Source organism: Vanessa cardui, chromosome 6 (assembly GCF_905220365.1).
Source record: "Vanessa cardui chromosome 6, ilVanCard2.1, whole genome shotgun sequence".
In the NCBI taxonomy this organism is placed as follows: Eukaryota; Metazoa; Arthropoda; class Insecta; order Lepidoptera; family Nymphalidae; genus Vanessa; species Vanessa cardui.
The window spans coordinates 2,026,719-2,037,833 of record NC_061128.1 but is presented as its reverse complement, the minus strand read 5'-3'; the positions used below and the strand labels follow the sequence as shown (position 1 = coordinate 2,037,833).

The 11,115-nt window shown below is 30.1% G+C and overlaps 2 protein-coding genes across 2 annotated transcripts; both read left to right on the top strand.

Moving 5' to 3' along the window:
- The first annotated feature begins 201 nt into the window (after nt 1-201).
- Nucleotides 202-5,592, top strand: LOC124530171 (akirin-like). Its single transcript, XM_047104176.1, has 5 exons — nt 202-632; nt 1,984-2,174; nt 3,153-3,278; nt 3,710-3,791; nt 4,159-5,592. The coding sequence occupies exons 1-5, from the start codon at nt 452-454 to the stop codon at nt 4,167-4,169; spliced, it is 591 nt and encodes a 196-aa protein (XP_046960132.1). The 5' UTR covers nt 202-451; the 3' UTR covers nt 4,170-5,592.
- A 1,745-nt stretch (nt 5,593-7,337) lies between these two features.
- On the top strand, nt 7,338-9,409 carry LOC124530242 (glucose-induced degradation protein 8 homolog). Its single transcript, XM_047104296.1, has 4 exons — nt 7,338-7,594; nt 7,814-8,010; nt 8,793-8,990; nt 9,141-9,409. Exons 1-4 carry the CDS (start codon nt 7,462-7,464, stop codon nt 9,315-9,317), a joined length of 705 nt encoding a protein of 234 aa, XP_046960252.1. The 5' UTR covers nt 7,338-7,461; the 3' UTR covers nt 9,318-9,409.
- Nucleotides 9,410-11,115: the final 1,706 nt, after the last annotated feature.

The following is an 11,115-nucleotide window of genomic DNA, read 5'->3' as shown; positions in this document are numbered from 1 at the left end:
TGAGATTGTTATTTATAAGATCATCACTTCATTATTTTATAAATTAAATACAATAAATTATAACGTTATATATTTTTTTTCAACCTAAGATATATATAGTATATACAAAAGTCAATTGCACGTACGAGTATCCGTATAAATAAACATTACCTGGGTTAGAATTATCATGTTGGTAGAGCTTGAACCAACGATACTGTCAAAATTAACAAACAGCAGAAAAGTCATTCGAGTCTGATTTTGGATTTGGAACGGAGAGATTGAAGTTGTGTCGAATAATCTGAAATTTTTACAGAAATCTTTTTAGTTATTAATTTATTAAACCCCATTTTTAAATTTTAGTGTTATGTTTTGTTAGTCTGTAATATTATTTCTAAATTTTGGTTGGTCTATTATAAGCAAAATATTAGTTATATCGAATCGGTAAAGGACGTTCTTTGGGCGTAAAAAGAAAATGGCGTGTGCTACACTCAAAAGAAATTTGGACTGGGAGTCATCAGCGCAGCTGCCATCAAAGAGGCGAAGATGTGCTTTAATTGCTGCAAGCTCGAGTACAAGTCCTGGAATAAAAATGTCGGACACTAAAAGTTCTGTATTTGGAGAGACCGTTAGTGCACCTGTAAAATTGACCCCAGGTTTGTTTATTTTCGTATAACTATGTGGTTCAACAAAGAACTTATAAATCAAACCTTGATTACTATAATGCGCTAAGTAATGTTTTGTTTTAAACGTAGTTATTAGTCAGCTGTATGATTTATCGCCATTGTTTTTTTTTTTTTTGATATCGTGAATATTATTTTTATCATGCGAGAAAGGGACAGGTGATGCGCTATGACCGTTGGGCGTATTGGCTTTGTTGTTTTTTTTCTATTTTACAACAAAAAAAATCAACAAAGACCAAGCAAGTTACATTTTGATTTCTTTATTGCAACTTGTAAGACTGCAAGAGATAGTAAAGTTTTTGTATTGCATTTTGTTATAACAGCTTCCACTATGCGTGGAACACGGCATATTATCGCTGAACTGCAATTAATCTAAATCTCTATTGTAAGCAATAATTTTAATTTCATTATTTTGCATTTATTTTTCGGCCTACATTTTTTTATTACGTGATTATTTTATTAAGTATAATGAGAAAAGTATTTTTAAAAACTTAACAAAAGGTTAACTCAACTCAAGGAAATTTCTTTATAAAACATTTATCATAGACATTAAAAAAGACGATCTTGTCATTCGATTTTAGTTATTCATAAGCTTATTATTACTCAATTAAAAACCACAATGTCCAATAGCTAACTCTTTGTGTGCAAATTTAATTGTAACATTTTTAATTGTAATATTTAAATAATTTACCATTAAATCACTGTTTTCAATGAAAAACTTGTGAACGTCATCCTTTTTTCCACTTACAAAAAATTTTTAAACTACGACAAAAATTCATTACAATATGTGTTTTAAACCTCTTTGTAATATATTTGATTAGGATATATATTTTATGGCTTTATCAATTAGATGTTGCTCAATTTGACCTTCTTGTACTTTATTCCTTTCCTAATTCTTGTATAAACTGACTGAGTATAAATTAAAATTCTAACAATTAATATCTTCATCTTACATAGCATTATAAAAAAAGATTCTACTGTTGGCACAACTAAACCACATTTATTAAGCAATGAGTGCCATTATTGAAAAATAAAACAAAATGCTCCAATAGTTATTTGACCATTTTGTTTCTAACTTGGTTCTTACAAAAGTAATAAATAAAATCGTAAATTAACTATCAGTTTTATTTAAAAACTATGTAGTTATCTAATATAATGTTATACACATAAAATAAAACTTTTTTTACTTGAATTAAATATTCAATATTGTTTACAATGGATTAGTAGAATAGTTCACAGTAGAATACTTTTGATGCAAAATATGTCTTAAGCTTTGGTTGAAAGTTCTTTTATTTTTATCATTGTAAAAACAATAATATTTCAGAGCGCATGGCCCAAGAGATCTATGATGAGATCAAACGACTTCACCGACGTCGGCAATTGCGGTTTGCGTCAGGCGTCGCTGCATCTTGCTCGTCGTCCAGTGGTAGCGAGGGCGATGCATCGCCGCCTCATCACTCGCATGCTACTCAAGGACAGAAGATGCATCACAGGGCATTGTTCACTTTCAAACAGGTATCATGCTAGTTACTGAACTCAAAACGCATTTCTTGATGGTTGATTACTACAAACCTATCTGAGTAATTACCGTGAGTGGGTGACATTTATGTACACCATATTACATTACAGTCAAGCACATAATTTTTTTAATCATTTATAATCACATTTGAAGAATCAGATTAACTGGTGTAATTATAGGTCAGAGTGCACCACTATAAACAATTCAATAGTAAACTTTTTATTTAATATAAGTAGATTTGTGACAATTAAGCAAGTTTAAAAAGCTTCAGTTCAATGCCATTAAGCTAAGAATTTAATTAAAGCATTAAACTTGCTTATTGATTGTCAAAGTGCCTACTACTAAGATGAAAAATAAACTGTGTAGAGCTAAAGAAATAGACTCAGTAGGATGTGTTTTATTTAAAATAGCCTGGGGGTGCATGTGCCATTCACTGGAATTACAATCGAAAAAAAAATCGTTTTAATTAAAAGATATAACATCTTTTAAAAGACATAATTTCTCAATTATTATTTTAAGATTCTATTTAATAGAACAATTTCTGAGATTATATTTGACATTTAAATACATTGTCTATTTAGTAAAAATAGTTTACAAGCTTATGCCTGTTACTAGTGTTAACAGTATTTATTGATTTATATTTGACCCAGCTAATAAATTGCATGAGTAGTCCTCTTTTGCAAGTCTTCTTTTGTAATAATGAGATACAAAAGATTAAGTGAAAATTTTAGGATCATAATTCTGCCATGCAGATTAAGTAGTGATTGATTACCATAATTTATATTAAAATGCATAACCTTTTTTTGCTGTATGAATTAATCAAATGACAATCATTAAATATTATGTAAAATCACACATGACCTCTTGCACGGAATACTATATTGTGTTTGATTATAATCAATTATTCAATAGTATGCTGTATATAATTACTATGTTCTTTTCTAACCACATTATTTTACGACGAATTTACACAGGTGCGTATTATTTGCGAGCGTGTGCTTCGTGAACAGGAGGCCGCCTTGCGTGCGGAGTATGATTCTGTTCTAAACAACAAACTTGCTGAGCAGTACGAGGCTTTTGTGCGTTTCAACATTGATCAGGTAAAATATCAGTTATGTAGACTAGAACATTGTATCTTGAAAGTTGAAAAACTACAGCTATTATAAGTCTATGAAGATTAATTCAATGTAATGGCATTATATGAGTTTGAATAACTTCTTAACTAAAACTATTTGTGCAAAAATGAGTTTTATTGTTGTGATTTCTTTAGTAGGAGGAAATTGGTAACACATATTTTAGATTGAATTTATAATTGAAAGAATTTTCTATTTTTCTTATATGCAGCACCAACCATGAAATAGTTTTATTAGATATTCTGTGTATATAAACTAACTGTTGCAAGTTTAAACTCGGCAAGTGCCATTACCTTTTTAATGTGCTTTATGTTTTTAACTCATCTGGCTAGCAGACAATTATTTATGCATCATATATTTTTATATAATACTTTAAGTATATTTTGAATATTTTATAGGTACAGCGTCGACCTCCTCCTAACACATGCATGCCTCTTGGGATGGATGCTGAGCATATGCATCAGGATCTTGTACCCAGCTGTAAGTCTCATTCAATAGCTATCATATTTTTACAGTTAAAAATTCAAAATATACAAAACATATTTAAAAATAAGTATGGTTAAAATTTATTTGTTAATAATGGTTCAGATAAAAAAATTGTTAAAATATTTAAAAAAGATGCTAAGCTATGTCACTGACTCCTAGGTGCACCCAGGCTCATGGCATTTGCCACTAGTGGGTGATGTACTTTGGAAATATTTTTAAACTTTCTATACACCAATCTATCATAGCAATCTGTTGAACAAAATTCCAAAATCACTGCCACTTAAGATTAAAGATCTTATCTCAAATTGTATACCATGTACTGTGATTTAAATATTAAGTGAAACATTAATTTTTGTTTCAGATCTGTCCTAATAACAAAAGAAGGTGGCTTGCAGCATTACACTGCAAAATATCAAGACAAACATATTTTGGTATATGTGAATATTATATGCGGGAAAAATATAGAATATCCTAATGATGGATATGTACATTGTGAGTGGAATTTAACTGTGACCAATATTGGGAAACATTGCCTGTTACATGTCCATACAGTATTAAATATTCCTTACAGTTGTTATAAAGGTTAGCCAATATATTCATGGTTTTATACAATAACTATTTTCCCAAAATATTCACAATATTGACACAGATAAGTTCCATGGAATGGTCATGCCACATAAACATAAATTAGCTTATAATGCTTAGTTAAGATTTGCTGCATAATTGTGTTCATAGACTGAGAGGATTCACGGGGTTTGTATGAGGTGACATGGCTGTAACTATGAGGATTTGTTTGACCATACTAATAACTGGTTCGTTTGGTATGCAGCCACAATGGAACCAAATATAAACTGATTATGTTTTCTAATATGACAGATACTATAGATAGACTAGTATATCTAATAACACAAATAAATTCACACAGAGTGCCTGTTAAGAATCATTCTCATGTGTTGATTGCGAATTAGTTAGCCATAATTTTGATTTGTTTAATTATTTTTACTTTACTTTTAGCGTTGTCGAAATATAGTTGTAGTATATAAATTATAATTTTTATTTCTTTTGTCAAATCTTGCAGTGTTTATGTAACACAGCTCGTATTTTGACAAAATGTCCTTGTATCAGACTATTTGATAATAATCTTTCCTTTACTCTTACAATAGTGTATCTAAATATATGAAATTAGTTCTCATATAGAAATTTTTCTAAAATAATCTTATTACTGATACAAAAGGGCTAATTAGATAGTTAGTTTTATTTAATTTTTTAAGTTATTTTTTTCTCACTTATGTATTGTGCATTCACAATTACTTCTTGAGTTCTCTTTTTGAGCACCATTGGGCTTTCGTTTAGTAAATTGAGTTAATATTTTTTATTGAATATGAACAGGATATAATTTGTTACCATGCATTTTTCAATAAAAAAAATTAGGATAGGTCTTTTTTAAATTGTATTATCAGCTCATTATTAGTAGGTTATTGGCGTTTAAGAACTGAAAATAAATTAGCTAAACACCACTATAATTGATTTTTAATTAAACCTATATGCTATAATTTTCTGGAATTAGGAAACATTGCTTAATATGAGTATCAAATCTTTAACAATTACTTCTATAAATTATAAAAGATATTCATGTACAATATATTTATAGTATGCTTTCATGGTTTTGATTCCAAATTTATATAATTAACGACAGTATGTTGTTTTTGTAACCCAACATACACTGCATAGTCTAAGAAACAAAAAATATAATGCCAACAATTTTCATTATAATGTAATTAAATCAAAACTGATATCCAAGACTTTTATTTCCATACTAGCTGTGCTCGCGACCCTGTACACGTTTGAATTTAACAAAAAAAAAATATTGTAGTCTAAGTACTCCTTATTATATCAGTTATCTGCCAGTGACAGTCGAAACAAACAGACACAGAGCACTTCTGTACATAGCATTTCAGACCTTTGTTCAGAAATTTTAAAATCAAAATCAGTAAAAATCATGAATGTTACTGAGGTGATAGAGACCTGGAATGAACGGATGATGGACTTTGGGATTCTTCATTAGTTCACGCTACACTACACAGTTTGACACAAAATTTAATAGTTGCTCAAGATCGTGCCAGGCTTCTAGCGTTATTATCTAAAGAGTCTAGTCACCGGTCATTACCCTCTTAAAAATCTTGGGACACTTTTTAGATAATGAATGTTTTAGCATATCGGTTGGTCTATGACTGGGAACACCTCTGTATTCTGAGCACAGATGCCCGTGTGGAAAGGAGGTGGACTCTTTCGGTTTACATGGTCTCTCTTGCCCAAGGAGTTCAGGTAGGCTTTTCCGCCACGGTTCTCTTAATGACATAATAAAAAGGGCTCTTGCCACCATCGACGTTCCTGCTCTCACTGAGCCTCGTGGAATTAGTCGTGATGATGGTAAGAGACCTGATGGATTAACATTGGTTCCCTGGGAACGAGGTCGGGTCCTTGTGTGGGACGCTGCATGTGTTGACACGTTGGCCCCATCTCATATCCAAGAAACAATGTTAAGAGCCGGTGCCGCTGCGGAAAAAGCTGAAGCAAAAAAAAAAACTAAATATTCGTGTTTTATATCTAATTACTTTTTTGTTCCATTTGCTGTCGAAACGCTTGGCCCTTGGAGTAGCGGTGCAAAAAGCTTCATCAAAAGTATAACACCTCGCCTCATTGCCTCCACTGGTGACAGGGGGGCTGGTTCGTTTTTTGCCCAGAGGATCGGAATTGCGATTCAACGGGGAATTTATGCTGCTAGCATTCTTGCCACCATTCCACGCGGTCAAGATTTATACAGTAACTAGTTTTAGTTCATATTTGTATATATATATATATTTAAGCATTTAATGTTGTTAAGTAATTCTTATGTTAATAAATTATTATATGTATAGAAAATGTCTGACTTGATTTTTCTTCACTGATTTAAGGAGAATGAGAAGAAATAAAAAATAATTTATAAAGAACGAGAAGCTTCGTTCGTCACTATATTCTATTTGTTTGGTTGGTACTTTATGCGCTTACTCCTTTTTTAATGATAGAAAACGAAAGCCTATTAATAATTACAATATGGCAGTTTTTCAAATTTTGCTGATGGTACATCTAAGTGTGTGTGTAATAAGTTGTTGGTGTAGATCAATTGATGCGAATTCGTAGCGTAAATAGGCTATTAATTTGACCATTGATACTTAACTCATTTTTAATTCAATTGAATTCAAAAAGAAAAAGGTGATTAACAATTTGCTTCAGCTTAGTCTGAAGGCTGAATTGAACTTAGGTTCAATGCAATGATTTGTATTTGTTAATAAACCTAATAATAGGATGGCGTCTGCGACCTGCTGTTAAGGTTATAATGTGTACTTTTAAACTTTACTTAATGTGTATTTAAAGTTCTTTTCAAATAAAGAAAATATTATGAGTTAAACAAAAAGAATATCTCTTTCTTAGAAAATGCTTTTGTCATTGAAATAATATTTTTTTTTAGTTGGCAAGATTTAAATTTTGTTAAATTTGACATTGACACATACATTGTCATCTTCTGAGTCGATTTCTAAATTGTGTCTTTTTGTGTATTCATAATTTCATACGTTCCAGCGTAAGATATTCCCAGTTTTTCAACATTTGCTTATAAAACCTAAAAATGAGCTTTGAAACATCAACGAACAACGGTAATAATAGACCCGAACGGAGATACTATGATCGTTCTAAATGTGATGATCTTCATATATCGAGAACGGATATGAATATGTTGATAATGAACTATTTGGTTACAGGTACGTTCGTTTATTTTAATGTCTATAATAAATCGAAAAAATCTCATTGCCTCTGAAAAATATTATGAATATAATTATATTTATGGTCTCTTAAACAAAGAGAACTTTTCAGTAAACAAGGCAAAGTACTTTTAATTTACATATTATTTATGTCCTGCTTATGGAATGTAATTTAATAACCAAGTTTAAAAAAAAGCTAAAGGGTACTTCAATCTACAGAAGGATTCAAGGAGGCAGCTTTGAAATTTCAACAAGAGGCAGGCCTACAAGAACCAGCCTTGTGTAGCTCACTAGATGAACGTATTATGATCAGAGAGGCAGTACAAAATGGACGAATCCCTGAAGCAATTTCAATGGTTAATGCCCTGCATCCAGAATTGTTGGACAATGATAGATACTTATATTTTCATTTACAGGTAAGATTTTTTTGCTTAATAACAGGAATATTACTGAGCCACACAAATAATGTACATTGTTTATAGTTAACCTTTAACCAAGTAACCACCTATTTTAGTCCATTAATCACCAACTTGCGGCCACTTCTATTCAAATACTTCAAATTCAAAATCTATGGTATAAATTAATATTAAAACATATAAGATATTCCCCAAATTTATTATATTATTTTGGATTATCCTATTTTATTCATAGTTTTAGTTACAATTATTGTATTATGTAGAATTAGTAAATGATAAAATAACAAGGAAGCAATTGCACTGTATTTGGTATTAGGTATAGCAACAATAATAAACTCAATAATCTTAAAAAAACAATTAGCTTTTCATTAAGTATTACTTAAATATTTTTAATTGCACAAATAAAATTATTATAATCAAAGTTTTATTGGAATTGGTTATGGTTTCTGATAGTTTTGAATACAGTTATAAAAGTACATAACATCCAAAAATATTATGTATGTTAGCCTTTTAGGATCACTTTTTATATGATATGTGTATCTGTGATTGTTTGCAATAGGTCATCTCAAAATAGTATTGTCATCTCAAATGTAAGCCTGCACTGACAAATCTTCCTCACCCGTTATATTTGGCAGATGTTTTTTCATGTGTAGAAAAGTATTTTAGACACATAATATTACACAATACCCATATAATGTAAAAAAACACACACACACAGACTTGTGGGGTAAATATTGGGTTTGGGTTTAAATATTTTTTTTATTTAACATTGCATTTTTTAGCAACTGCAATTACTGGAACTAATTCGAGGTGGGCGGGCCGAGGAAGCCCTTGCCTTTGCAAGTGCTACATTAGCCGAAGCTGGAGCAAATGACCGTAATGCTCTCACCGAGCTAGAGAGATCTCTTGCTCTGTTAGCTTTCCCAGACCCTCACACCTCACCATTTGCTGACCTGTTGCTACCCTCTCATAGTCAAAAGGTTAGTGAACAGTTAAATATTTTATTGACCATTAATATCAAGTCATCATTTAAAATATCTATTTAGGAAAAAAACATCCTTAGTGAATTACCTAGTAATGATTAAATATAATTAGCATCATTTTTTTTCATATTATTTTTCTTTTTGCAGATTGCAAGTGAACTGAATGCAGCAATACTTAAGATGGAGAACCAAGAATACACCAACCCAAAGTTGTGCAGCCTTTTACGGATGATACTCTGGTCCCAGAGTGAACTTGACAAACATGGTGTTAAGTACCCTAAAATGACAGACCTTGCGAATGCTACTATAGAACAGCCAAAATGAAATAAGTTTCGAAAGAAGAGTAATATGTTTAGGTGTGATTGATAGGTCTTTCAGATTCAAATGTATGACAAATAAATCTATATATTCTAGAATGTTAATCTTTCTGTCAGAAATTACACTACATCATTGAGATAGTGTATTCAACATGGAGAAAGTTTATCTTGTTTGCAAAGATTAAATTATAAAAATAACTAAATGTGATTTTAAATTGTAAAGTTAAGTTTAAACAACATTTCACAAGTAACATTAAAAATAATTAGCTATGTCATCTATTTCAAATCTAAGTTGTCTTGGTAATTTGGGTAGAAGACGGTAAGACTTTAAATACATGGGTTATAGGTATCTCTCATTTATTTGTTGTTGTAATGTTTAACAATTATTTCTCCACAATTAATTTCTATTGTTTTAATTGAAGGTAGATAACTGGTAGCATTAGAAGCATGCAATGACATTTTTTTTATGGTTTTCAACTTCAAATCATCTAAATGTATAATTAAAAAAAAAGTGTAAAATAATAAGGATAGCTAGATTTAAAAAAAGTCGTTTAGTAATCTCTCAGGTGTAAAAATCTTAAATTTTAGGAATTAAACTAAAAAAACTCGTATTAATTTATTTACCAGGAGGAAGTTAGAAAAAAATAGTCTTATGTTAATAAGGTATATTACTTTTGATTATTTTTTTATTTAGTGAGAGCAATATGTTACGATCGCAATAACACAGACTATTTGTATAGATTTAGTTACAACTATTTCATTTATGAAGATTTTCATCCGATTAGGTACATTTTTATCCAATAGAAACTATTTCCCAAATGGATGCAATTATTTTGTCATAATAAATAAATATTGTTGAATAAGGTAACCTAATTTTCGGATTTATGTTGACTCGGGAATGTAAAGCTAATATTTGCAGTGTTTTCTGTTTTGCAATTATAATGTAGTAATTCAAATTAATTGGTTTACAAAGAAAGTGGTTAGGGGCACCCAAAAAATTCAATAACACACACAGGTAACAGGCACAGGTTTGAGCGAATATATCAGGCAAAACAAATGTGGCTTAAATTTATAATAAGTGTAAAACAAACAAACATTTTTAATTACTTAAATTAACAGTTATTTGAGCAAAATTATTCAATACATTTTTTCCAAGAAAAATAGATTATAATTAAAATCTATTTTTCTTGGAAACAACGCTTTCCTTTTATTTATGCTAAATATAATTCAAAATATTTTATATTCGTTCTCCATATTGATAACTAAAAGCTTCATCAAAAGTATAACACCTCGCCTCATTGCCTCCACTGGTGACAGGAGGGCTGGTTCGTTTTTTGCCCAGAGGATCGGAATTGCGATTCAACGGGGAAATGCTATTAAGCTCTTTCTAGATAAAAAAATAATGAAAATTTTAATATTCAATTAAATATCTCACAATCGCAATCATTAAAATTTTGATCTTTGAAAAATTTATAAGTAGGTAATATGTTACTACTACATATATTTAATTCCAAATATTACTGTCTTTAAAAGTCGATAAGTTTGGTAATGAAACTTTCATTATGTTTCCTATATAAAGGATGAATGAGACCGTATCATGTGAATTTTTAATATATCTTGTAATGCCAATAATTTTCTGAACAAAATTGATTGTGAATTAAGATTATTTGTGTATTACACATAAAGAAAAAACTAAGAAAATTCATTATAAAAGTTTTAAATTTATGATTAGACCTCATAATAAGGATATATCAAGCCTCTAGAATTTAGTTAATTTTACAATAGAAATGTGTAGTTTAGAATTT

Coding starts and splice junctions, on each gene's coding strand:
- LOC124530242 (XM_047104296.1), top strand. CDS start 7,462: ATGAGCTTTGAAACATCAACGAACAACGGTAATAATAGACCCGAACGG. Junction 8,011..8,792: donor ACTTATATTTTCATTTACAG/GTAAGATTTTTT, acceptor TGCATTTTTTAG/CAACTGCAATTACTGGAACT. Junction 8,991..9,140: donor TACCCTCTCATAGTCAAAAG/GTTAGTGAACAG, acceptor TTCTTTTTGCAG/ATTGCAAGTGAACTGAATGC.
- LOC124530171 (XM_047104176.1), top strand. CDS start 452: ATGGCGTGTGCTACACTCAAAAGAAATTTGGACTGGGAGTCATCAGCG. Junction 633..1,983: donor ACCTGTAAAATTGACCCCAG/GTTTGTTTATTT, acceptor ATAATATTTCAG/AGCGCATGGCCCAAGAGATC. Junction 3,279..3,709: donor TGCGTTTCAACATTGATCAG/GTAAAATATCAG, acceptor AATATTTTATAG/GTACAGCGTCGACCTCCTCC.